Genomic DNA, 26590 nt, shown 5'->3' on the forward strand with positions numbered 1-26590 from the left:
TTATTACAATATAGTATTTGTTAATTAATTGTGACATTATTCGTTATGAAAAGTAATAATGATGCCATCAAATCACAAGTGATGCAGGATATTTTCACAGTGAGTACGGGTGTTATGTCGGTCTCTGGGATTTGGGGTTATGACACGTAGTATGCAATCGCAAGCAACTAAACACTAGCATAATGAAATTAACAAGAAGCTAAGCAATTCGTAACAAGCCAGTGTGAGTGTCAAACACAAAATGCACTCATGCATATAAGTGTCCAAATTAATCAAGGCATAAGTTTCTTTACTAGTAAATTTTGACAAATCTGATCTATTAATGGATGAATGATCTTTTTTTTTTTTTTTGAATACAACTAACCCTATTACATTGTAGTAACACAGAGAGTTAGTATTGCCTCCACTGAGGCTCGATCTCATGACCTCCCATGGAGAGCCACTACATGCTATCTGAGTACAAGGTGATTGGCGCATGGAGGAATGATTTGAAGACTAAAAGTCTAAAAGTACTAGTATCTATAAATTATAATATAAAAATTGAGCCAATTATATCTATATAACTTGAAAACTAAATTAAAACTAAATTGTGTTTTTTTTTCTAAGAATATTATTATTATTCTTTAACAACAAGCACTATAGCGGATCATTATTGTGTGGATTATGTTCTACACAACTGTGTGGACCATACTATCAAATAATGTGTATTTAGTACAAAAATAATGTACTTTTAGTATATTAAAAACATATATTGTATTCAAGAAAAATATTTTTTTTTGAGTACTATGACTCCGTTACAATAAGTATCTGTTATAAACTGAGTACCACTAGACCACAAGGTCTCTAGCAAGAAAAGTATATTATTTGAGTACTAAAAGTACATTATTTTATATAATGTACATTCAATGTAAAAATAATGTATTTTTAGTAAAATGTGCTTTTTGTTATCGTCCACGTAGCATTGTGTGGACAATAAGTAATTTGCGCTATCAAGCCTATTGGGTTATGCGGGCTATTTGCTGCTGTTGGGTTTGATTTCTTGTTGGGCCAGAGGAATAAGAATTGGGCTCTGTTAGAAGCCTGCTACATGGAGGTTTCTTAGGGGCAATTTAATAAAGGAAGATGTCATCTTTTCTTTTTTCCTATTATTTTTTAATTTTAATTTTCCAAATGAAAATAAAATGTTCAAAATATGGTTTCTTTTTGTCCTTAGAAATTTTGCATGCCAGACATGTAACACTTTTCAATAGTTGGTCACCAAAATTTATGCCAAAATATTCCCAAAGAAGAAGAAGAAGATATTCACAAAAGTATAAAAATGAGTAACACTCCAACAATTAGAGACTATTATTGAAAATTAAAATGCTATTTATCCTCTTAAATTTTCCTTAATAACTTTCCTTCGTAATGTGTCTTATATTCATTAAATATCATGAATTAGCTTACATCACATACTTTTAATTAACTAGTTTTTTCTACGCGCTTTGCACGAAGACTTGTGCCAAATATTTAAACCCAACTAGTAAATTATTTTGAAATAAATATAATGCGTTTTTTTTTTAGTTGTCGAACTTTCATAAATATTTGAGTAAAATTTTTGTTATGTATGTATTTGAAATTAACACAAGAAATTCAAATTCATTGTGATGAATATATTCCACTGTAATTTTAAGGGTACTCATTGTTGTATTACAACTTTTTTGTCTTTGAAAATGAATAAAATTTGTTTATATATATAATATTTATTTATAATTGTAGAATTCATATTAATATTATTGAAGTAAGAATTATAGAAATGATTTTTTTTTTTGAAATATGAATTATAGAAATGATAAATTACTAAATATAACTATGGTAATATTTAATTAAAATCTAAATGAATTAAACTTTCCATTGAAGAATGTAAGAAAAAATATTGTGTATGCATGTGCATGGTAATTATAATGTGAAAAGGTAACAGAAGTTATAACGGTAGGGATATTTTTGTCCAAAAAATTATGTAGTACAATTTTTATAGCATAAGGTACAAAAAAAAAAAAAAAGAAAAGAAAACACGGACATAAACCAGGGGTATAACCTGAATTGAAACTTATTATGTTTTTAGATTAGAATACTAAATAATCTAATTAGATGCTACCACATAGAAAAATCGGAAGGAAAGTTTTTAAGAGAGATTCCAACATTACTCTATTAAAAATAAACAAGTTATTCAATTCAAACATTTCATTCATTTATCAACTATTAATTCATTTATCAACTATTATGTAATGTGATGGCACATCTGTTACCATTTCAAATGAATTTTCACAAGATTGAACCTCGGTGGTGGGGGGCTTGGATTCTTTGGACTGAGAATGATTGAGAAAGAACAGAATATATACTACATTATAAAGAATAGTGAGTATTTAAAAAAATTATGTATTTAAAAAAATAGCTAATCGACCGACTATGCGACCTAGTTAGTGCCTAAAACTCTAGGCGGTCGAAGCTTAAACGACGTATAAGTGACTAGTCATCCGGTCGCCTAGACCACTGAATATGATGATACGCTAGGCGATTGATTGGTCGATGCCTGGTGCTTAGGCGGAATTTTTACATCACTAGCTATGAAGAGATGATCTCGATTCAGTTTTGATTCAATTTTGATTTTGAAGCAGCGATTCTGATTTTGAACCTACCTATCGAACAGAATTTTAATTTTAGAAGTATTTTTTATTTCTATTTTTATTTTATCAGATTATCAGAAAACGGATACTTCCAAGGTCCGGATAAAACCGCAAACGGAGTCGCACACACAATACCTAAAAATCAACTAAAACCTCTAAACCCCACACGCCACTCTACCAGTAGCTATGGCTTCCTTCTCGATAGACATCGCCACTACCTTTCTGGGGATAGCCAAGCGGCAGAGGGCTCCAATTCGCGGCCTGCGTGCTACTCTTCTTCCTCAATTATGGAGAACCGACGGTGCTCGAAGCCGCTTTTTCTTGACCACTTCAGCATCCTCAGTTCGTTCGGGAATTATCTCTGCTGCTACGCTCAGTTACTCCCCCAAATCGAGGCGTTTCTCCCGGAGGTTCACTGCCTCTGCCGCCACCACTTCCACCCCGCAAAGTGAAGATTCTGATGTTTTGACCAAGATTCCTCCCGATAATCGGATTCCGGCTACTATTATCACCGGCTTCCTAGGTTCTGGAAAGGTATTCTGTTGCTATTATTGGTGTCACTGTAATGTTTGTTTCTCAAAAACCTAATTGGATGCTTTTATTATGTGTTTTGAGTAAAAGGGGAAATGAAATGCCCTTTTTGGTGGGCTGGGGGAAATTTTTATTACAAGTTCTCTAGGCCTAATGAACACAGGAGTTCAATTGAAGTTAATAGATAGGAAGCTGGATGAATGCTATTGTAGGTTCCTTTGATATGTCGAAATTATATTTAAGTGCCTATTTGAACCTTAAAGGAGCAGTATGGATTTTCTGCATCACATAATGGACTCTTAGCTGATACCCAACCATTCTGAGAATTCAGATGTATATCAAAGTTACATGTAGTCACTTCTCCATTTCGTAATGGTATGGGCCTTGTGGTTCAGGAATCATTGGAATGTATTTTTTGACAAGGCAATAAGTCAAGATGCAAATGGAAAAGGAAAGTAACTAATCAATCAAGCTATTGCCTGGTAAATAGCTTGATTGATTGGTTACTTTCCTTTTTCATTTGCATCTTGACTTATTGCCTTATCATTTTTTTTTTCTATCCTCTCATCATCTCTCTGTATATGACCTGACTTTCATTCTTATGCTCTGTGCTTAAATAAATAGGAACAATGTTAAATCAAGATGCAAATATCTGTTACTCTTAAGTGTGTTAATGACTATTGCACTAATCTTTGTGTTTCCTTTGTCATTCACAGACAACATTGCTAAACCACATATTGACTGCTAATCATGGAAAGCGCATTGCAATTATTGAGAATGAGGTTAAGTATTTGGTTGATTGGTTATTCTTCAATGCTGTACGGAATTGAAAATTGATGATGAATGTAGTAAAATGTTGAGCAACATTTTCTTATTTTTATTTGTCTAACTTCTTCAAGTTTGTATTTTTAGACCTCTCCTCTTCTGGAAATACTATAAGCTTCTAAGTTTATACCAAATTGTATATAATGCAGTTTGGTGAAGTGGATATTGATGGTTCTTTGGTTGCTGCAAAAACTGCTGGGGCTGAGGACATTATGATGCTTAACAATGGATGTCTATGTTGCACTGTCAGGGGTGATCTTGTTAGAATGATTGCAGAATTAGTCAGTAAGAAGAAAGGAAAATTCGATCATATTGTAATAGAGACAACAGGTAGAGAAGCTAATGAGAATAATATGGGCATCACTGTCTAATTGTAGACGTGTGACCTAATATTAACTTTTCTCTGAACTAGTTATTTTGCTTTCACACTGCCTTTTGTGTACATTCTACTGCCGTCAATAATGCAAAACAAATTTTGCTGACTCTGAAGGATTGGCGAATCCAGCACCAATTATTCAGACTTTCTATGCTGAGGATCAAGTTTTTAATGATGTTAAACTAGATGGCGTTGTCACATTAGTTGATGCCAAACATGCTGGTCTTCACCTGGATGAGGTGAAGCCAGAGGGAGTGGTGAATGAAGCAGTTGAGCAAATTGCGTATGCTGACCGTATCATAGTGAACAAGGTATATCTATGTTTTGTATGATGTCTTTTGTTGGATAGGTGTATTAGTGTATATGCAACTTTTTTGGTAATAAAATCTACAGAACCTAATTGAGATGCCCTTAAATTTTGGACATTTTACTTGTTTATGCCACATTTCTCTATTGACAAAAAACTTAAACCCATATGTGGATATGTTTTTTCTACAAAGGTTGTATGTCATCAGAATATGACAATATGTGAAAGGGTATATAAGAAGAAAATAACTTTATAGTTTAAATTATTCTCCAGTTTGACTAATGTTTCTTATGCTGTTTCCAGACTGATCTGGTTGGTGAGGCAGATGTGTCTTCCTTGATTGATCGCATCAGGGTTTGTATTCTGTTAAATTGCTCATCTTGAGAATTATTTGTACCTTTGATTTCATCTATTAACCTTTCACTTGGCTAAAAACAGAGAATAAACCAAATGGCACACATGAAGAAGACTCAGTATGGAAAAGTTGATTTAGATTATGTTCTTGGTATTGGAGGCTTTGATTTGGAAAGGTTTGTTTATCCCCTTTATCTACTGAAGGGTTCCTCTGCATTAATTTGTTTCTCGTTTTTTCTTGGTCATCGGTGACATGTTTACCTTGTTTGCTACCATGGAGTACTAGAAAATTATAGATACTGATGTAATATGCTTATATGCCTTAAAATCTCTGTTTGCTTTTGGATTATGATAATACGACACTGTCTTGCAAAAAAGAAAAAGCGTAGAAAGACTTGAAACTTTTTGTTGTATGCGATGGTAGTATGGTACGACTTAAACTCTCCTGTTTTCTTTCTTATTCGGGTTATAGTTCCCTGGAATTGCTCTCTGGTTCTTATTCCTCATGATGTCATTTAAAGATAAGTCTTCCTTATATATGACTGTACTTCTTGGGAGTACATTTTAGACTGCAGATGAGAACTCTAGGGAAGAAGTTTTTATGAATAATTCCCAAAGTAATTATAAGTTTCTTTTTCAAGTAATTTGACACTAAGGGGGGTGTATTCAATCAAAAGACTTTTAAAGACTTTCAAAGACTTTTAAAGTGATGGATTTTAATTGACTTTTGTAGAGTTCTTGTAGACTTTCATAGAATCTTTTAAATTTTCATTAACTTTGTAAGAGCCTATAAATATCCGTAAAACAAACATTTATACACTTTTAAAAACTTTTTCATATTAAAAAGTCAACAAAAGTCATTAAAACTCTAAATTGAATACACCCTTACAAACATTCCACAACTTCTATTAATATATATTATTGAGTCATTTCCATTTTTGGTCCTACTGTTATTGGGGCGTTACCAATTTTAGTCCACTTCATTAATTTTTGCCACATTGCGGCCAGTCTTATTTAGTCCTTGCCACTTTTAGTCCACCGTTAAAATTTTTGTTAAATAATCGTCCAAAATAGGGGTATTTTGGCATTTTCATGCTTTGATGATCAACTTTACCATTTGCAGTGGTTTTTCTTACTATTTTCATCCAATAAAGAGGTCCGGCGAAAGCCATGGCTTTGTAATGTGGCTCACATGGCTTTCGCCGGACCTCTTCATTGGATGAAAATGTGTAAGGAAACCCACTGCAAAGGGTCAAGAAGATGACCAAAGCATGAAAAGACAAAAAATACCCTTGTTTTTTACGGTCATTTGACGAAAATTTTAACGGTGGACTAAAAGTGGCAAGGACTAAATAAGATTGGCTGCATTGTGGCAAAAATTAATAAAGTGGACTAAAATTGGCAATGCCCAAATAACATTAGGACCAAAAATGGAAATGACTCTATATTATTTATAATTTTCTTACAAAAATAAATATTGATTGGCATAAGTTGTAACTATGCCTACGCAACAATGAAATTCTTTTAGTTACTAATCTTCTATTTCTATCTTTTACTAAAACTAAATTGATATAAACTAGGAGGAAAAGTATCATTAATTTTCACTCTGTAATACAGGGAGATTTTTTTATTATTTTTTTTCCATGAAAGTTATTAGTGTAACTTCTAAGATCTTTATCAGAGAAATAATATTGCTAGTTGCTATGAAAGAATGCTGTTAATACTCTTTTAGTTTAATCTATGTAACTAACAGAGATAATTTCTTTACTTTTATGTTACTCTTTGATACCAAACATTTTTGTGATCTCTTCATTTGTGGCATTGAAATGAAGAGTTGTTGGGCCGTGGAAGTTCTCATTTGGTTACTATATTTCTCAGCTTGAGTTTTTGGAACTTTCACTTATGGGCAAACTCGGGCATATTTAACTTCTGCAAATAGGCTGAACCTAGTGATTTTCATAAAACAGTTATTGTTAATTGCTCAATTTCTATTAATTGATACCTTATTTCATTTTTTGTAGTCATTGACTCATCAACTTTCCTCTGATGTTATTTCTGCTCAAGTCTTTAATACCTTTTATTGTTACTTAATATGGTTATAACAATTTGTTCATTAATTTAAGGGATGAGTTCATGTTGACGGCCCGTCTGATTATTTTCTATGTTGTCATCATGTAGAATAAATAGTCTCCTAGTGTTTATACAACTATTCCTGCGGCATGGCTTGCATTGTCAATTGCTTTTCAGTTGATTCCCTTTGTTTTGTAGTATTTCTTGTGTAACCTTATTTTTTCTCAATGCAGAATTGAAAGTGCTGTTGATACTGAAAGTTCCAAGGAAGACCATGATCACCATCATGACCATGAGCATGACCACCATCATGACCATGGGCACGACCACCATCATGACCATGGTAACTTGAATAGGCTTTGTTCTACTGTTTGGCCCAACTGGTAGTATAATCAGAAATAAAAGTCAGGAAACTTTGTTTACCTTACTTTGTGGAGTTCATGAGGGAGGTGTGCTCCTGTTGTAAAATGTTATCTTTTACATGCATATTGACTTCTCATTACTATTGCAGAACATCATGATCATCACCATTCTCACGATCATACTCATGATCCTGGTGTTTCGTCTGTCAGCATTGTTTGTGAAGGGATCTTGGATCTTGAGAAGGTTGGCATCTTGATCTTTTTTTCTCACAGCTATTCATTTATACCTAGTAATTTAAAACTGCTGTGATTAAGTTCTCCCGCCTTTACATAGAAATTATACAAATAATAATGTAGTTTTTCAACTAAGAAGTCAAGATGTTTTAATTTTCAGGCTAACATTTGGCTGGGAACTTTGTTGATGGAAAGGAGTGAAGACATATATCGGATGAAAGGTCTTTTGTCTGTTCAGGGAATGGATGAAAGATTCGTCTTTCAGGTTATTGAATTTTCTGCTTTTTTATTTATATATATTTTTCTTCATTGGTTTCAGTAACTGTGGTGGCAAAAAGTACCCTCATATTTAAATTTCTTTAAAAAAAAAATAGTGGAGTAAAAATTGAGTGCAGCACGCAACATATTGTAATTGCTAGTATATATGTTTTACATGGCATGACAGGGAGTGCATGACATATTCCAAGGTTCCCCAGACAGGCCATGGCTTCCTGATGAACCAAGGATTAACAAGGTTGTTTTCATTGGAAAGAACTTGGACTCAAAAGAGCTAGAGCAGGGTTTCAAGGCTTGCCTGCTATAATGTAATTCCATTTGCAAATTCTCAAAAGGCAAATGAAAAGTAAGCGATTTTAACGATGGTGACCTTTGTTCGACATGTATAAGACGACACAAAAGTTTTGGTACTTGGAAATAAGAAATTAAATTTACCATGCTTATTTCATTTTCTTTGTTTCAGCTGTCTATTTGATCTTTTCCTGACTGTAAGGCTGTATGCATTGTAGTCCTGCTTGTTCTTGAAGACAGCCTGCCAGGTTTATTTACATGTGCAGTTGCTGGATTATTGTTGAACATGTACATCTAGGTAGATGTGGAATATATTGTGGAACCAATTGAAAAAATAAAGAGTTAATTCAATTTTAGGTCCTAGATGAAAATTCACTTTTAAGTCCTTTTTTATTAGAACATTCACTTTTGGTTTTAGTATTATCGTGGCATGATCATTTTTGATCTTTTATCAACAAAGCAATTTAAATATCCTTAAATACAAGGGCATTTTGGTCTTTAATTATGGATTTTTTTCAAAAAAGTAAACATAAAAATATAACAGTTCGATCTATTTTTGTATAAAAACAATTGAAATGTCTTTGTATTTAACGACATTTCAACGATTTTATTGAAAGAGGACTAAAAATAGTCAAGCCACAATATAGTTATACCGTGGACCATGGTCTTAAAACGGCACCATTTTTTTAAGTAAAGAAATGACTGTCGTCAAATCTGAACGGACTCTAGTTCATCTCAAATATTACTATCTCACATTTGTTTTTATATTATTAGATGAAACTTTAGTTATACCAAAATGAAATTGTAGTTGTATTGAAAGGAAATTGCAGTGTATATAAAATTAAATTGAATAACAGTTTCACATATTTGAGTGTATATTGTCCAATGAAACTGTAGTTATATTAAAATGAATATTGTAGTTGTATTGAAAAGAAACTACAGTGTATATAAAATGAAACTGAATAACAATTTCACATATTTGAGTGTTAATGTTGAATGAAACTGTAGTTATATCGAAAAAAAATTGTAGTTGTGTTGAAAAGAAACTGTAGTGTATATAAAATAAACTGAATAACAGTTTAACATATTTGAGTGTATATTTTCCAAAGAAACTGTAGTTATATCAAAATGATATTATAGTTGTGTTGAAATGAAATTGCAGTGTATATAAAATGAAACTGAATAACAGTTTCACATATTTGAGTGCATAATGTCGAATGAAACTGTAGTTATATCGAAAAGAAACTGTAAATATGTTGAAAGGAAACTGCAGTGTATATAAAATGAAACTTGTTAACCATATTATTATTCTCTTTATTTTATTGTTTGTATTTTATGCTCAGTCAATAATATACCTAGTCAATACTGTATTAGCTAGGGAATAGGAGAGTTCAGCTCATATAGGACTCTTCTATTATCACTCTGTTTACGATTAATCATAATACCAATTGTTCATCTGGTATCAGAGCTGAATATGTTATACACACAAAGCTACGTTTTGCGGAATGGCGCGGAATGGGTGCCGTTTCTGCCGTTTCTTTTCATTAATCAAAACAACGTCGTTTTGATGTATGAACTACCATGCATTGTGCACCGCTGTCCACAATAAAATTTGCAACCACAATAATAGTAGGACTAAATGAGGATGTTCTAATAAAAAAGAACTAAAAGTGGACTCGATCTCACCTTATAGGACCAAAAATAAAATTAACTAAAAAATAAAATACTATCTTGCATTGGCTGGCTGTTGATGCGGCTGTACGAGTGGATAGGAATATGGTGGGCATTGGTTGGGTTCTTCGTGATCATGGCGGAGTATTGCTAGTTGCAGGTCAAGTGGGCCGTTTGGGAGCCGTTATGCCAAAGGAAGCTGAAGCTTTGACAATTCGGGAGGCGCTAAGCTAGTTAAAAAATCAGAACTATGTTAATTTGATTGTGGAAACAGATGCACAACAGGTTGTTACAAATATGCAACGTTTAAATCTGTCCCTTTATGGGTTGCTTTGCATGATATTGATATGAGTTTATCTATGTTTTCAAATATTTCCATTTGTTTTGTAAAGCACCGGCTAATACTCTGGTTCACTTATTAGTTAGGGATATTAGTTTAGTTGTGGTGAGTCAATTTTAGTGTGATACCAGCCCATCTTTTATTTCTAATGCGTTGTGTAAAGACTTGATTTGCTAATGAAGTTTGTGTGGTTTTGGTTTAAAAAAAATGTAATAATTTACAACAAAATCATATAAATTGTGACTTTCAGTTTAGAAAAACATTTTCATATCCAAATTGCTGGCAAATGTCAAACAATGAAATGCATTTTTGAACAAAGTCGCATATTTTCGGCTCCGAAACCTTAAAACCCTAAGAAGTCTGTTCTCCCCCGGCCCGCCACCGCCAACACAGGCTCTAAAACAATCAAACCCTCGCTCTTCTCTGCGTTCTAAAGCTTGATCAATCTGCTTTTTCTCTGCAAATTCATTTACTCTCTTGTTCTGTAGTTTCACAGTTCCAGTGAATTGTAATGGAGGTTGAAACACGTTTCTCCAAATCCATTGCATTGGATGAGATGGTTTGCTCTGCAGTGCTTGAAGCAGCTCTTACAGCTCACAGGTCGCTTGTTTCGCTTCTCCTCCTGGTACACTATGAACCCTTTGGTCTGCAGGCTTTATTTTTGTGTTCTTTTATTTATAATAATAATTAAAAAAAAATGATTTGGAATTATATATTTTGATGTATTCTATGCGCCTGCTATTCTCGAATGCTTTGATGCCTTGTGGATTTGAATTTTGTCTTTCTTAATCAAAAGTTTGTAATTAGCTTGTCTTTGTTACATCACCAGAAGGAAATATGTGGGCTTGTGGAAATTCTTGATGTGGATGGCTTTGCTTTTTGCTTAGAAAGTCCCTTTAATTGGGTGATTCTTTTTGTGCTTTTTCTTATTGGGGATATTCATTACTTTATCAAACCTTTTAAAAATTTCAAGTTCTTAGGTTTTCTTTAGCAAAAAGAAGTGAAAAGAAAAAAAGAAAAAATGATCAATTGAGCTTAATTATAGGTTGACTTGTTTAGAACAGGGCATCATTGTAGTAATGATTAGTACAACGTGTGCACATTTAGAAGTAGTCAAATAGTTCTAGGGATTTCGTGGAGCTCAATTCTTGTTGCTTCCATATTTTGACAACCCTTTGGATTAGCTATCATAATTGGGAAATGAACTCTGTTTTGAGCTCGAGTTATTGTTTTACGGAGTATAATATATTGCCGCATTGGGGACTGAATTGAATTGTTTTTTTTTTTTTGGTTTCACAATGGGCTTGAAGGTTTCTTTCGGTTTTTTGAGAACCCTTTTAATCTAGTTTGGAAAAGTTAAAAAAGGTTTTCTTTTATGTCATATCAGACTATTAAAGAGCTAAGTTGGTTGCAAAAGAAGAAAAAGATATTTTCACTAATTGAAAATTTTGTAGAGTACATTTTTCACTACCAATTGGGGATTTCCTCCTCCACTTTTGTCCTTTTTTACTTTACCCGCATTTTGTTTGCCAGATGCTTAACAAATATCCTGTTGTCTTTGCCCTAAATTAAAACTGATTATATATGGAGTTAATGACCATAATTGTCCCTTGACTATAGTGAAATTACCAATTTGGTCTCGACTACAATTCTTGCCTAATTAAGTCCTTAACTATGAAAACTCTACTCAATATAGGAGAATAAAATTCCATTCATAAGTTCTTAAATCTGAGAGCAAAACGATAATTTCACTTCTCTTATTTGTGCCCTAAAAAAACACGGAGACTTCATGGTAATGATAACGAAGAGTAGGGTTTTCATAGTTAAGGACTTAATTTGAAAAGAATGGTAGTCGAGGACCAAATTAGTAATTTAACTATAGTCTAGGGACGATTTTGGTTGTTAACTCTTCTATATGGCTTGGACTGTGTATTTATCATTCTACATTTTCCTACATACTTTCTAGATCTGGCATAGTTGGAGTATCATTGTGCTAGAGATCTATATATGTAGTCAAAGTAGTAAATTAGTTTTTGAAATTGGATATGCATCATATAATAATGTTTTTTGGGAATTCTTAGCTTGGCTATGTAGTTGTGCTAGGTTTGAAACAGTTTTCAGTGTGATTCTTTTTGTTATTTGTGCTTCTGTTGGATAAATTTGTGCTGATTACTGGTGCTTTTTTAGAATAAATTTATGTGCTCGTTCCATGACCTTGTTGGAGTAGAGAAGAGGTAAATGAAGATCCTATTTCGTCGTTAAATTTGAAATTTGTTGTGCTTCATTCTTCGTTATTTGCATTGCAACAACAAAATCCTAATCTCGAATCATATTTTAGATTTCCATTGGGTGGTCTGAACAGCGCTACAGTGGCAGAGGCTGAAAACCAAGATATGGATGAAAGTGATGATGATGAGGATGAAGATGATGATGACGACGATAATGAAAGTGATGATGATGATGATGATGGGGATTCAGAAGATGATGATGACGACGATGATGATGGAGATTCAGATGATGCGGTTAGTGATGGAGGAAGCAGTGACGATGACGATGACGATGACGATGACAATGACGATGATGAGGAGGAGGATGGTAATGATGACGAAGATGATGACGACGATGATGAAGAGGAAAAGAAAAACCAACCCCCTCCAAAAAAGGAAAAATGAAAGCAGCATTATTCCCCTATAACTTTTCATCCATCACTTCCCTCTAATACAACATTGGATATTTTTGGCCATAGCAATAAAGAACATATTCATTTTTTGTCACTCTTTCTAATTGATTTGGTTACAAATCAGTCTTATACTCCCTATTATATGTTTCATGGATTCATATAATGCCTAGGAGAGAGGATTGCTACAATGGATGTTAACGCCGGGACGGGTCCCGTACCATTAATAGGGATGACAATTCACATTCGTCTTGTGGTACTTGCTCGCACTCAACTTGTGTGGGTTGAAATGTAGAAGTCGAGAATTTTAAAAACAGCAGAATAATCATAATATACATTAAATAATAAATGTTTAATTACCTTATTAATTTAATCATTTAGTAAAGACGGGATACAACTTTCAATTCTTAAACCTCTTGTGACAATTGATGGGCTTGAGAGTTGGCTTAGAATTTGCGAAAGATCAGCTCTTTCAACCTGTCATGTACATGTACAGGAAATTAGTGTCATTCCTGGCAAAATTGGACATAAAACTTTTTCTTACAAAGTTAACAAGAGATGAATATCCATATTATAAAATTTACTATTTTTTTAAAAAAAATTAATAAACTTGTGATAAAATTGAAAAAATATCAATATTTTTTAAATGCAAAGTAAAGAAGAAACAGCAATTACCATTGGATGTTGGCCTTCCCTTTCTTGAAATTTGAGGTGCAAAGAATTGTGCACAGCTTGAAACCGTCTGCATATTGCAGTGATTAGCTTTCTTCTTTCTTCAACAACTTCCTTGAGGACTTGTCCATCTTCTTCAAGAATCCTCAATCTCTCCGAAAGCTCTCTAACAACTTCTGCACTCACCAACACATTATTCTTCCTAGGAATCTTTGTTTCAGAAGTAACCTTAGCACTATAATCAGAACTTGAACCCTTCAACTCCATGTGTTCTTCACACCCCTGCATTGTTATTTGTTTAGGTGGACAACAAAAGTATACATACAGAGCCTCTATTTATGATTGCTGTCTACAAGGAGTTCTATATTAATTTGATCATTAAAAAAAGATGTATTAGAGTATGAGTAGAATTATATATAGTTTTGAGTATTGCTAAAGTTATTTTAAAGTAAATAAAAATATGTATTTAAAGTAAATGAAAATATATTTATAAGGATACAAAGAGTCCCAGTCAGGATATAAATGATATATTTTTAATACAGGGAGATGTAGAATGAATTTTAGTGTGCCTAGAATACAGAGTTCTAATAAAGGAAGGCGGGGACCTAGACAGATCAAAGATGTATTAGAGTATGAGTAAAATTATATGTATGATTATATGGTATTATAGTTTTAATGAGTTTATTTCACTTTTGGTCCTTTGAGATATTTTCAGTTCATCAGTTAATTTTGATTTGTCTACTTTTAGTCCTAAATATGCAAAGCACCCTCACATTGTGAAAAGTTTATCAAACCTTACATAATTGCATTGGATGACATTTTAAATTAACATAGAATATTTTTGTAACTCGAGAATTAAAAGCAGAACAATTCAAAGAGCTTGCCTCTCGTCCGATATTGTAAAATGACTCAAGAGGTGTATGATAAGTGAGGGCTAAAAGACCAAAATGGTGAATCTTCTCGAGATAATGTGAAGTTCTTTTTAAAGTGAGAAATCTCAAACTCCACTAGTAAGAACTCTTTCTTGATTTTATAATAACTTTTTTAACACTTATAATTTTGAATTTTGAAAGTTTAAAAGACCGCTCTTTCATAATTCGTATTCATACTAGAAATTAAAATCGAATGAACTTTTATCCTTTCCACATTAGATTTGGAAATGCTACCATAACAAAAATGGAATAAACTTGTTAAATATTATAGAGTTTGGGACCACATATAAAGGTAATTATAAGTCATAGATTTCATCAATAATACATACATATTTTTTGGTAGAATATAATATGTTATATCAAAGTATTTGTAGAATTGTAGTGAGACAGAAGATAGATGAAATCATGGTTGCTTACTCCAGAGGACAGCAGAGGAATGGGAGAAGTTGAAGCAGATCAAGGTCTATGTACTACATAGATAGGATAGCTTGAAGGGGACAATTTACTTGCCACCAAAGAGAACAAAAATGTAGGAAGCTTCAATTTATGGTACATTTTTTTTTTTTTGAGTACTACTGACTCTGTTACAATGTAGTATCTGTTCTGTTCATAGCTATTTTCTCAACCTACTGTAGCACAAAGAGTCAACAGTTGCCTCAGTTTTCTCTGAGGCTTGAAACCACTCCCATCATCCATGTGGAAGTGTAAATCGAGACACCGGGTGTTACTAGACCACAAGGTCTTTGACCAATAATAGGAGTTTTTAGAAAGTTTATTGTTAGATTTTCGGTGAGTTAGATGAGAGAGAATGTAAAAGTATGTTGCAAAATTGTAGAATAGAAGATGGTATGCAATTCACTCACCAGCAATGCCCAACACCCAACGGTCGCGTAAGCAACTTTTTTTTTTCTTCCCTTTTCCTTTTCTTCCCCTATCCCCCCCCTTCCCTCTCTCCTATTTGGCAAGAAAAACTCTGGTAAAAAACCATCCATTACAAATGCTCTAAGAATTTAACCTATTATAGTCACAGGCTAAGAATATAACCTATTATAGTCACGGGCTAAGAATTTAACATTTTAACCTATTATATGCTAAATCTTGAAATTTTGTATATAGAGGGTGAAATGACAATCCCACAAACAAACCATATCTTTCAAGAGATTCACAGCAAAGTATGTGGAAGAGAAATGGAGAGATAAATTGGCAACAAAGTGTATGCAACATAAACAAGGTAAGATGTATACATTGGATATGAATGGCATCAACATCAACTCCTCATGAACAAGGACAGCCTTTATTATAAAAATTACATGCTGCTCTTTCTTGTAAATGCTCAGTTGTTAAGGTAAAATTCCAGTAACTGCAGAGCTAGTCAACTGGGATCTCCACCTCCATCTTCAAACCGGGGTAGTCGAACACCTTAACGAAGAGAGAATTTAAAGAAATATGTAAAAATCGTCCAACGCCCGAAGTTCCATGCTAAGAGTGTAACAGCGTGATAATTTCAAAAAGAGATGAACTTGAGACGCATTCAAACCTTAATGAAGTCATCCAAATACAATAAGGAGTCTCTTGTATAACCAGCCTCACGAAGAACTTGGCTCAATACATTCTACAAAACACAAAATAGAACATGTTACGAAATCGTCAAATCTTTTTACGGGACTACTATACTTTAGGGAAAGAAGGGTGACACATAGGGGCGGATCCTGGATTTTATTTTATTTTATTTTATTTTTTTTGAGTGGGGGCGAAGTTCAAATAAATTCAAAAAATATGAAAAGAAAAAAAATATCAAAATGCCTCTCCTTGTGAAAGTGAGCTAGAATAAAGCCCCTCCCCTCTTGTGAAGGGGTAGAAATAGCTAAAATAAAGGGGAGTTTTGCTGGTGGGACTTGATCCAACTAAACATTTAGTAATTTATATATACATTTCGTTTTTATATATAAGTTATTGCTATATATATATAATTTGGTTCATATGAGAACCACTATCCAAGTGAGAACCTGTGGGCAAATCCAAACCATCGATCTGCAAGATCTGATGGATAGAAAATCAAGTAAAAGAAGAGCGGGACATTTCAATAAATATTACAGACTTTTGAAACAAATCCAAACCATCGATCTGCAAGATCTGATGGATAGGAAATCAAGTAAAAAAGGAGCGGGACATTTCCATAAATATTACAGACTTTTGAAATTTGTAATATTTATGAAAACGATCCTATCCTTTTTTCTTTTGGTTTCTTTATTTTCAACCGTTAGATCTACTAGAACAATGGTTTAGATTTGTCCTGGGGCATGGTTCTCATGGGAGCCGGTTCATAAATTTTAAAACTAAGAAAGAATTACTCAGTATTATTTTAAAAGATGTAGTGGAAGCTGTCTTTAAGTGTAGACTTTCATTTCATAAAAAAATAATTGTCTTGAACGTAAACATTGTAGGTTAGATCTTGCATGACATTGTTTTCCAGAGATTTTCTTATGGAACTAAATTATTATGCAGAGAAAAGGCTTATAAGCAGGGGTAAGGGGGAACAAGCTCAAAGTGAGGCATTTGACATTCCTTAAGAACACGGAGGAATATAGCTTAACACTGACAAGTTTTGGAATGTGAAAACCAGTGGAGGGAGGCAAGTAATAGGGAAAACATAGTAACATATGAACACAAGACTCGATTTCAACTACAATAGAAAAATCCATGTAAATACAAGTATATGCTCAAATTAGCATTTGCATTCAGACGAGAATAGGCGAATAGCATTTGAATTTTTTTTTTTAAGTCCCTTATTGGGAAGTGGCAGATACTTTGTGAAGTGCAGTAAAAATGCCACAGGAAAGCTCAATAGATTTCTCACAACGTAAATGCATTTGACTCCCTAATTAATTTAGAACTGGAATCAGAAAGTTCTCAGAGTACTTTTGAGGTCGACTGTAACTTATTACTTATGTAGTAACAAAAATTACAGTACTATCTTTTGAGTGATTTCTTAATATGTGCCAATTAAAATAATTCTCACAATAAGTTGCTTTTCAAGCATGGATGAATATATGACAGTTTGGATTACAAATCACTACATAGGGTCACTACAACTTGGCAAAAGGGCTGCACTTTAAAAACCTTATTAAATTTTGGCATATTTAATAAATTACTCATGATCTTTTAGATGCATTAAAAAAAATTGTAAATTAGATTATGATGGTCAATACCTCTCTTTGCTCATCAGACATGAATGGTCCAGTCAAATCCTGAAGCACTTCCATTATGTTGTTGAAGGAGATCTTTCCATTGCCATCAGAATCATATACTTTGAAGATAACTAACACATAAATTGATTTGATCCAAGTAAGAAAACTCTCTTATAGCTATTAGATTCAAGTAAAGAAGAGCTACAAAAAGCCAAGAGGAGGGAATAGAATATCAAATGAATGCAAAATTCAACACTGAACAAAAAAGTGCAACAGAATCTTTGCTTGAATGAATAAATGAAAAAGAGTATTCACATACAGAGAGAAATTAAGAGCAATTGACTTACGTTCAATTTTCTGTTGCATGCTTGCTTTGGCACTGAAAGCTGACAAAAATGCCACAAAGTCCTTAAAATTCAATCCATCCACCATCTTAAGCAATCTCTGAATACTCAAAAATATCAAATTCTCAAAATTAGACATCAATGAAGGAATAACCATAGACCACACAAATATATATGCAGAATAAGAAATAACATTACTTGATAAGAAAAAAATGCTACTACCAATGAAAATACTAATTTATTGCAAAAAATCAACCTGAGAGAGTGGGTTCATAGCAAACTCAGGAACTGATAGAAACTCATCAGCTGAAATGAAACCCTTTGCATTCCTATCAAGTTGGCAGAACCTCTCATACAGTGACACTATCTCTTGCTGAGTAACTAAGATTTAACAAAGCAAAAAATTTCAGTGACAAAGTGAAAACCATAGAGGGAATATAAAAGAGAATTAAACAGGAAGAAGAAGATGAATAAAACAGCCTTACAAAGATGGTTACAGTGATCTTGCACATCTTCAATATCATACTGAGTCAGCATAGAAGAAGCATTACCCATCGCTAAATCTCACTGAAAATCAATTTCTCAGAAAATTAGCACACACCCAGTCTATAAAAATCAAATCTCTTGAACAAATTAACGAATACCTAGTCTTCAAAATCAAATCTTTTGCCCTACTAAAGAACACCACCCACTCATCAAAATCAAATCTTTTGCAAAAAGGAGTAGAAAATTAAGTTCCAAAAGAGATAATGGACTAAACAAACGCACCTGCAATTCCAAGACTTGTTCTTGTTTGAGTTAAGGATAAGAAAAATGGGAGATCAAAATTGACTGATTGGGGGTCTTATGCGATGATACTCGCAGACTATTGGATTGGATTGCGCTTTTTGCTTCGTCAGCCTCGATGTTCTGAAAAGTGACCGCTGTTTTGCTGGACAAACATCCAAATTTACAGGGGATTTCATGTTTATCCCCCTATACTACTGTTCTGGATCCATGCCCTGGAACTGGTTCGTTGATCTCCTCCTGCTTAAGGATTCGTTTGGATATAACAGACGGAACAGGAAGAAATACAAATAAGTCGTGAGTTAAAACATTTCTTTTACATTCTAAACAAACAATGCCTTAGGTTTTCGGCTGCCCTACAGACCAATTATTATTACATGGACTATTGGACAATAAATATCAGTTCATCGATACATGTATCATTTTTGTCATTTACTATTAAAAATTTTAAATTAGATGAATGACTATTTAATTTGTATCACATTTGATCTGACTATTAACATTTTCAAATTAGGTGCATGACTATTCAATTTGTCACATTTAATTCTGCCGTTAAATTTTTTGGCCAAAATCACCGGTGACCGGCTAATTTATTTAATTTGTATTTTAAAAATTATTTTAATAATTTTTGTTTTAAAAATTATTAAAAAATTAAAAACTTAAAAATAACAAATAAAAAATAAAAAACGCATTTCACTCCTCACCCTCTTCCTTTGTCACGCCCGGCCCATCTATTCATTATGTCATCGAACTTAATCAAGTCGGCATGTCCTCACCAGAGAAGGCGACCCAGTGGTCACATTCTCCGGTGATTCATTGGCGATCGTTCAATGGTCGCCAATGACTTCTGTGCCAAAAATATGGCCTTTGTGTGGCGGAAATTCGATCGGAACCCTAGTGATCTGTGATACCAGGTCACTAATCGATTTTTGAACTTTTTTGCACCAAAATACAATATTGATGGGTTTAATTGCTATTTTAAAAAGTTTAGATACCTAATTAACTTCTTAAGTAAAGTTCAAGAACTTATTTGACCATTTTCCATTTATATATTGATAAAAGAGATTAAATGACAAGTGTTGCGAGATATTTAGAAAAACTTACCATTGTATAATACAAAACAGCTTTTAACAGCTTGTTTGGGAGATGTATGCACACTTAATCACAACTGAAGAGAGGTTTAGGTCCCCGAGGGGACATCCGATAAATTCGGAAAATTCAGAGAACCCCGAGGGGTTTTCAAAAGAAAAAAAAGAGAGGTTTAGGAGAAGTAAATTAAACTTGAGTAATAAGTGTAACTAGATCTACCTGTTGAAATTAAGAATGGTTTTCTTTTTGCAATAGCTTCTACAAGACCAATATTATCTTCTCTCTTTGATTTGGATTTAAAAATGGAGATTTGGCCTTGAAGAAGTTGATGAAAATGGTGATTCACTCCGCAGGAAGAAGACATTTTTAGTTAAGCGAATGACCGACTCCACAATCCGAAGAAGGAGCAGAAGAACAAATTGGAAAATTGACCAAGTGATGTATGTGAAGAGAGCTTACGTTTATTTGGGAGATGAAGAGATCCGACCGTGAAGAGAGCTGATGAAGAGATCTGATCGTGAAGAGAGTGAATGAGGATGATAGGGTTTCCTGGAGTCTCGTGGATTAATTTAGGGTTGGAGAAATAAATCAGTATTCACAATATATATATATATATATATATATATATATATATATATGTGTGTGTGTGTGTGTGTGTGTGTGTGTGAAGAATTAATCCACGTGTGCGACATGTCAGCATTAACTGGCTGGGTTGGGAACAAAAGGAGCTAATTGAGTTTTTTTTACCGGTTTAGGGGAGTTAATTAGAGCTTTTTTAACTTAGGGGAGCCAATTGTACTATTCGCTTGACTTAGGGGACTGATTGACACTTTTCCCAAGAAATAAGAATCAGTTGTGAGTAAAAACATTTCTTTTACATTCTAAACAAACGACGCCTTAGGTTTTGGGCTGCCCTTGAGACAAATCATTATTACATGGATCATGGACCACACAACTATGTAACCATAAATAAAAAGTACATTTTTAATATATTAAAAGTATATTATTTGTGTATGTAAAATACATTATTTGAGTATAGAAAATATATTATGTTATATACTATAAAATAATGTATATTCAGTACACAAATAATGTATTTTTAATATATTAAAAGTGTACATTATATTCATGGTCTGCACAGCTTTGTGGACCATGGTCTACACAATAATTTCCAGATTTATTATATAACAAGTATTTAATATATGCTTATACTTAAATGTACGTACATACACATATATATGCACTGAATATGTATAAATGCATATATCTTTATTATTTTTGAAAAAGCTTTGGTTAATATTTCGTGTTGTATTTACGTGTCAAAGTTTTGATCAGACTGTAAATATCTACTATACTAATAAGAGTCAAAGAAAGTTAGACCTATAATGGATAAAGAAAATGACGGTCAAATTATCTACTATAGTCTATACTAATAAGAGCCAAAGAAAGTTAGACTTATAATGGGTAAAAAAAAATGACGTCAAATTATTAAATCAAATAGATGGTTCAGATTGTTTATAATTTATCCTTAATTATATGATTGTCCATTAAATTTTTCGTTAAATATTATCTTTTCCGTTAATATTCTGTTAACTTTTAACTTACCCATTAATTTTTATAAGTAAGGTCTTAGGTTTGAACCTCATCTTAATCAAAGTTGGCATAATTATTGAAAATAATTATATGAATATCCGTTAAGTTTTCCGTTAAATACTATGTATTATCTTTTACATTAATATTTTATTAACTTTTAACTTACCCATCAATTTCTATAAGTAAGGTCTTAGGTTCGAACCTCATCCCAGTCAAAGTTGGCATAATTGTTGAACATATACTATGAATATGTTAAAGTATATGATTCAAAAGTAAATAACTCACTCTATTACTTTAATTAAATTAAATAAATTAGTAGTTACAACAAAAACAAATAATACATATGCATTTCTTTAATTTATAATTCGATGTCTATAATGTTTTTATTCAAAAAATAATATCCATTGTCAAAAAATTTAAAAAGAGATATAATTTCATTAGTTAGGTTGTCTATATTTTCTACAATACAAAAATTTCTTTCATTCAAATTTATTAATTAATTATATTCATTACATTATTGTTCATTATTTTTTTTTACACTATCTTGTAATTAAATATCAAAGTTATATTAAAAAATAATGTTATATATTTATTTACCAAGTATTATGTTAATAACATGGAAAAAAATTATAAATAAATTAAAAAACAGTTTGAAGCCAATCATATTAACCACTTATGAAAGATTTGTTGACAAATAAGACATTTCCCTTCCTCTTTTCTTCCCCAACTATTAAGGGTGTGTTTTGTTCGCACATAGGAATTGGAATTGGTATGTGTATCAAATACTTGGTAAGGGTAATGTGTTTGGTGAAAGTATTTTGCATGCTTGGTAGTAGAGGGTGGAATGAGAATGATTATTAAGGGTGTGTTTGGTTCGCACATGGGAATCGAAATCGGAATCGGTATGGGTATCAAATACTTGGTAAGGGTAATGGGTTTTGGTGAAAGTATTTTGCATGTTTGGTAGTAGGGTGGAATAATAGCTAACTGGTTTTTTGGCAAAAAGATTGTACAATTGGTTTGACCTTGAAGGTGGTGGCGGTTGACTTGCATCGACCATATCATAAAAAATTTTCTTATTGGTTGGTCTCTAGATGTGGCGTATGGCTTGGATAGTTGGGGGTGTAGTGTCATTGGTTACCGCCATTACACACAACATTACAACCCCCTTAAGTCAAGTAATTGAGTCCCATAAGTAAAAGATTTTCATTCAAATCTCTAAACTAGTAAAATTGTACAATTTGGTTCAAATTAGTTTGTTTAGCAAATTAACTCATCGTTGGTTTCACTGTTTCTGGGATGAACAATCTCGGTTGTGTAAGCAACACAGTCGTAGATATTTTATAAAGTTGGACATTTTTTTTTTATTAAGAAAACAAGCCATTATATTAAGTCCGAAGACAAAGTATTTTAAACATTATATATAGATTTGGCCCTTAAACATTTTAAAGCTAAACATTTAGATGACAATAGTTGTTTAGAACTAGGGTGGATGTCATAGTCGATGGCAGCCGATCTTGTTCTAGATTGTCTAGATTTGGACCTTATGCGTGTGGTCTGAATTTTGAAGACGATCATGACCATCTTTCTTAGAGTGTTGTAATTGTCCTCGCTGGATAGTTGGTGGTTATGCTTTACTAAACAAGTTAATTTAGATTTAATTGAATACTTTTACCTATTTAATTTCACTTAGTGGGTCAATTTGAGTTTAGAATACATTGGATAGATTAATTTTATATCTAATATAATAATACATAAAAAGGTGGAATATGGGTGTAAATGAGATGGTTAGAAGTACAACTACATTTTCTAATAGTAAAGAAATAGGATTGCAAAAGATCGTAGGGAATTGCATAGAATATCAATTCCTTATTTTTTTTTGAATTGCAATTCATGAGCCCTATGAATTGTAATTCAATAGTTGTAGCCTTGTAGGAAAGGAAAAAAGAGATGTAATGACAAGAGTACTCTTGGTTGTTGTTATTATTATTATTATTATTATTATTATTATTATTATTATAATATAGAAATAGAGTTATTTCCATTTTTGGTCCTACTGTTATTGGGACATTGTCAATTTTAGTCCACTTCAATTATTTTTGCCACATTACAACCAGTCTTATTTAGTCCTTGCCATTTTTAGTCCACCGTTAAAATTTTCGTCAAATGGTCATCCAAAACAGAGATATTTTTGGTCTTTTTATGCTTTGGTCATCTTCTTGATCCTTTGCAGTGGTTTTCCTTATACATTTTCATCCAATGAAGAGGTCCGGCGGAAGCCATGTGAGTCACATTACAAAGCCATGCCTTTCGCCGGACCTCTTCATTGGATGAAAATGTGTAAGGAAGACCACTACAAAGGGTAAAGGAGATGATCAAAGCATGAAAAGACCAAAATATCCCTATTTTGGATAGTTATTTGACGAAAATTTTAACGGTGGACTAAAAGTGACAATAACTAAATAAGACTGGCCGTAATGTGACAAAAATTAATGAAGTGGACTAAAATTGACAATGCCCCAATAACAGTAGGACCAAAAATGTAAATGACTCTATAGGAATACTTTAGTCTTTATTTTACTTCTTTCTTTTTTATTCACAATAATTCTATTTTTTTACCAAACAATATCATTTGAATTTCTATTTTATTTTTACCCTTTCCCCATTAAATTACAATTATTTCCTCCCTAATTCATTTATCCTTTCAACCGTTCAATTCAAGTTTGGAAATAGAAAAAAGTTTTTATCTCCCGAGTACTAGTTACTGCCCTATTGAGAAAAAACATAAGTCAGTGGTTTTGGAGCCACTATGGCTGACTTGATAACATCGACTAATATCAATATGGGCCAAGTAGCGTCAATCTGTTCAAATGCTGTTTATTATTTTAAGACATAATTTGTTCAAATTCGAATATTTAACAATTTCCTAAATTTGGTTTAATTAGCATGTCAAAATTTAACTTATGGTATGTTTGATTCGCACATGGGAATCGAAATCGCTATAGGTATCAAGGTAATAGGTTTTGGTGATAGTATTTTGTATGTTTTGTAGTAGGGTGGAATGTGAATGATTATTATGGTGTGTTTGGTTGGGGGTTTAGGCATAAGATATGGGTATCAAAGTGATTGTTATTGTTTGGTTGATAAATTTTTAGAATACTACTATGGGTTTGGAATACCCCATTAATTGAAAAACCCATACCCTAATGAAATAAGAGTTTCATTCCCCTTCCTCCTTTTTTGCACAACTATTAATAATCATTCACATTTTCTAAAATGCCAAGGAGAGTGGGGCCCACCCACTGTGATTTTTGAAACATAAAAAAATTAAATGTTTAATTTTTTTTTTTAATTTTATAAAATTTGTTATTGGTCGCTTTTTTCCTTTTCTTTTTCTAGCTTTTGTTCTTGTCACAACTCTTTGATAATTAAGATTTCACTCTGGACCAATCATTAGGAGAATCTTTGTAATGAGTTAGACAATAGTTGTAGTCCAGGCTCTTTGATAATTAAGATTTCACCCTCAACGTTTCATGGCAAGACTCATTTCAGTTTGAATTCGTCGGTATCTTTTAATGATGTGACAAATGGTAAAGTAAAATATAAATATTTTTATATTCGTGCGTGCGTGCATGTGGCGTGCGTGCATGGCCTGGCTGAATTCATTCTTTAAGTGTAGGTTAATAATTTGGGATGAGACGCGACACTAATGATGCATAAATATTGTTTTGAATCATTAGAACAATGAAAGACTTATTGCGTTTTGTTAATCCAACAAGTGCAAATCAGGCATTTGGTGGAAAAACTGTTGTTTAGGTGGATATTGTCTACAGTTCCAAAAGGCTCAAGACAAGACACAGTTGCTGTCACCATAAATGCTTCTTATTTGTTGGGTGTTAAAATTGACAAAGAACCTCTGTTTGAATAGTATGGGTGTTGGCACTAAATTAGAACAACTTGAAGATTTTGCAAATTAGTCTGCAGTCCTAAGGTCTCAAAATTTTGATTTGTAATGAGTTAGAAAATAGTTGTAATTCAGCTACCAGCCACTAGGTTTTTAATAATTTGTAATTTAAAATATTTTCTCATTTTACAGTACAGTACAGTACAATTTTGTGCTTAATAAGGAGGGAAACAATAGGCTTTGTAGAGACAATGCATCATTTTAATGTACACATTCAAAATCCTCTCTTCTTGGAACTACTTCCAGTTCAATCTAGAGAAAAAATTTGCAGATCCCTCTCATCTATATTCAATGTCCAGGCAAGTCCTATGAAAGCTCAACAATTTTTGGTCTCTTTCTTGGCTGCTTATTCTTTGAAGAAGAATCCTTTTCAACAGGCTTAGCAGTTTTCCCCTTTTTAGGAGAAGGTCTCTCAGCTTCATCACCATCCTCGTTGTCATCATCATCATCTCCATCGCTATCTTCATCATCACTGCTCTCTTCTGATTCTGTCTCGCTACTACTAACAGCCAAAGGAATCACCGGTTGATAACCAGCTAATGCAGACTCAGCGGCAGCTACAGCTTCCTCGGTTTGCAGCTCTGCAACACCGAGCATCAAGTCCATTTCAATATATTCAGATTCTTCCCCAGTCAGAGCTTCTATATCGTAGTTCTTCCCTGGATTGGTTTTCGCATCAAGCTCCAAATTTTTATTTGCTTCCGATATCACTCCCAGGAAATCCTTCACTTTACCTAGAAATTGGCTCTGAGGAATGGAGGAAATGGCAGGTTTCTTATCAGGAGGGTTGAGTTTAGTACTTCGGGACAGAAAACTTTCATCTCCATCGCAAAAACTGAGTTTCGATTCCAAAGACGAAGCAGAGGGTGTGCTTTTGTCCTCCAAATCAAGCAGAGCTTTGCTGTTAGACTTCATTTACTGGTGTATTATGAAATTAATTTCGGGGGAACAAATGTTGATATCACCTGCAGCAAAGCATCCAATTAGTACCTTAGAACAAGATACATAAACAACACTAGAACACTAATTAAAAATCTGGAAC

The 26590-nt window shown here is 33.0% G+C and overlaps 5 protein-coding genes across 6 annotated transcripts; 2 read left to right on the top strand and 3 right to left on the bottom strand.

Annotated features, from left to right (window-relative positions):
* The first annotated feature begins 2789 nt into the window (after window positions 1-2789).
* On the top strand, window positions 2790-8449 carry LOC116033596 (P-loop guanosine triphosphatase YjiA-like). The gene is made up of 10 exons (XM_031276347.1): window positions 2790-3200; window positions 3914-3979; window positions 4172-4352; window positions 4513-4709; window positions 5009-5059; window positions 5144-5235; window positions 7363-7472; window positions 7641-7735; window positions 7886-7990; window positions 8171-8449. The coding sequence occupies exons 1-10, from the start codon at window positions 2853-2855 to the stop codon at window positions 8306-8308; spliced, it is 1383 nt and encodes a 460-aa protein (XP_031132207.1). The 5' UTR covers window positions 2790-2852; the 3' UTR covers window positions 8309-8449.
* A 2143-nt stretch (window positions 8450-10592) lies between these two features.
* On the top strand, window positions 10593-13077 carry LOC116032055 (phosphopantothenoylcysteine decarboxylase subunit VHS3-like). Its single transcript, XM_031274445.1, has 3 exons — window positions 10593-10928; window positions 12491-12537; window positions 12642-13077. The coding sequence occupies exons 1-3, from the start codon at window positions 10815-10817 to the stop codon at window positions 12973-12975; spliced, it is 495 nt and encodes a 164-aa protein (XP_031130305.1). The 5' UTR covers window positions 10593-10814; the 3' UTR covers window positions 12976-13077.
* A 253-nt stretch (window positions 13078-13330) lies between these two features.
* Window positions 13331-15088, bottom strand: LOC116031967. Its single transcript, XM_031274346.1, has 3 exons — window positions 15002-15088; window positions 13656-13934; window positions 13331-13457 (listed from the first exon to the last, which is right to left on the bottom strand). Exons 2-3 carry the CDS (start codon window positions 13917-13919, stop codon window positions 13350-13352), a joined length of 372 nt encoding a protein of 123 aa, XP_031130206.1. The 5' UTR covers window positions 13920-13934; window positions 15002-15088; the 3' UTR covers window positions 13331-13349.
* A 616-nt stretch (window positions 15089-15704) lies between these two features.
* LOC116031666 (calcineurin subunit B-like) lies at window positions 15705-19206 on the bottom strand. Of its 2 annotated transcripts, none has more exons than XM_031273928.1 (7): window positions 18885-19206; window positions 18602-18683; window positions 18373-18497; window positions 18120-18216; window positions 17794-17903; window positions 16122-16196; window positions 15705-16003 (listed from the first exon to the last, which is right to left on the bottom strand). In XM_031273928.1, exons 2-7 carry the CDS (start codon window positions 18669-18671, stop codon window positions 15953-15955), a joined length of 528 nt encoding a protein of 175 aa, XP_031129788.1. In that variant the 5' UTR covers window positions 18672-18683; window positions 18885-19206; the 3' UTR covers window positions 15705-15952. The 2 variants fall into 2 exon arrangements, with proteins under 2 accessions (XP_031129788.1, XP_031129789.1); XM_031273929.1 differs by lacking the exon at window positions 18885-19206 and adding an exon at window positions 18761-18875.
* Window positions 19207-25854: 6648 nt separating this feature from the next.
* LOC116033250 (nucleoplasmin-like protein NO29) lies at window positions 25855-26463 on the bottom strand. Its single transcript, XM_031276005.1, has one exon. The coding sequence runs from the start codon at window positions 26461-26463 to the stop codon at window positions 25855-25857; it is 609 nt and encodes a 202-aa protein (XP_031131865.1).
* Between the last annotated feature and the right edge of the window lie 127 nt (window positions 26464-26590).

This window comes from Ipomoea triloba, chromosome 10 (assembly GCF_003576645.1).
Source record: "Ipomoea triloba cultivar NCNSP0323 chromosome 10, ASM357664v1".
NCBI lineage: Eukaryota > Viridiplantae > Streptophyta > Magnoliopsida > Solanales > Convolvulaceae > Ipomoea > Ipomoea triloba.

Bases quoted from the DNA above. Each gene is read 5' to 3' on its own strand.
- LOC116033596 (XM_031276347.1), top strand. From the start codon at position 2,853: ATGGCTTCCTTCTCGATAGACATCGCCACTACCTTTCTGGGGATAGCC. The intron at 5,060-5,143 runs GTTTGTATTCTG...GGCTAAAAACAG, and splicing joins CCTTGATTGATCGCATCAGG to AGAATAAACCAAATGGCACA. The intron at 7,991-8,170 runs GTTATTGAATTT...ATGGCATGACAG, and splicing joins ATGAAAGATTCGTCTTTCAG to GGAGTGCATGACATATTCCA.
- LOC116031666 (XM_031273928.1), bottom strand. From the start codon at position 18,671: ATGGGTAATGCTTCTTCTATGCTGACTCAGTATGATATTGAAGATGTG. The intron at 18,498-18,601 runs GTAAGGCTGTTT...GTTAAATCTTAG, and splicing joins AGATCACTGTAACCATCTTT to TTACTCAGCAAGAGATAGTG. The intron at 17,904-18,119 runs GTAAGTCAATTG...TTTATGTGTTAG, and splicing joins CATGCAACAGAAAATTGAAC to TTATCTTCAAAGTATATGAT.
- LOC116032055 (XM_031274445.1), top strand. From the start codon at position 10,815: ATGGAGGTTGAAACACGTTTCTCCAAATCCATTGCATTGGATGAGATG. The intron at 10,929-12,490 runs GTACACTATGAA...GTGCTTTTTTAG, and splicing joins TTGTTTCGCTTCTCCTCCTG to AATAAATTTATGTGCTCGTT. The intron at 12,538-12,641 runs GTAAATGAAGAT...ATCATATTTTAG, and splicing joins CTTGTTGGAGTAGAGAAGAG to ATTTCCATTGGGTGGTCTGA.
- LOC116031967 (XM_031274346.1), bottom strand. From the start codon at position 13,919: ATGGAGTTGAAGGGTTCAAGTTCTGATTATAGTGCTAAGGTTACTTCT. The intron at 13,458-13,655 runs GTAATTGCTGTT...TGTACATGACAG, and splicing joins GGGAAGGCCAACATCCAATG to GTTGAAAGAGCTGATCTTTC.
- LOC116033250 (XM_031276005.1), bottom strand. From the start codon at position 26,463: ATGAAGTCTAACAGCAAAGCTCTGCTTGATTTGGAGGACAAAAGCACA.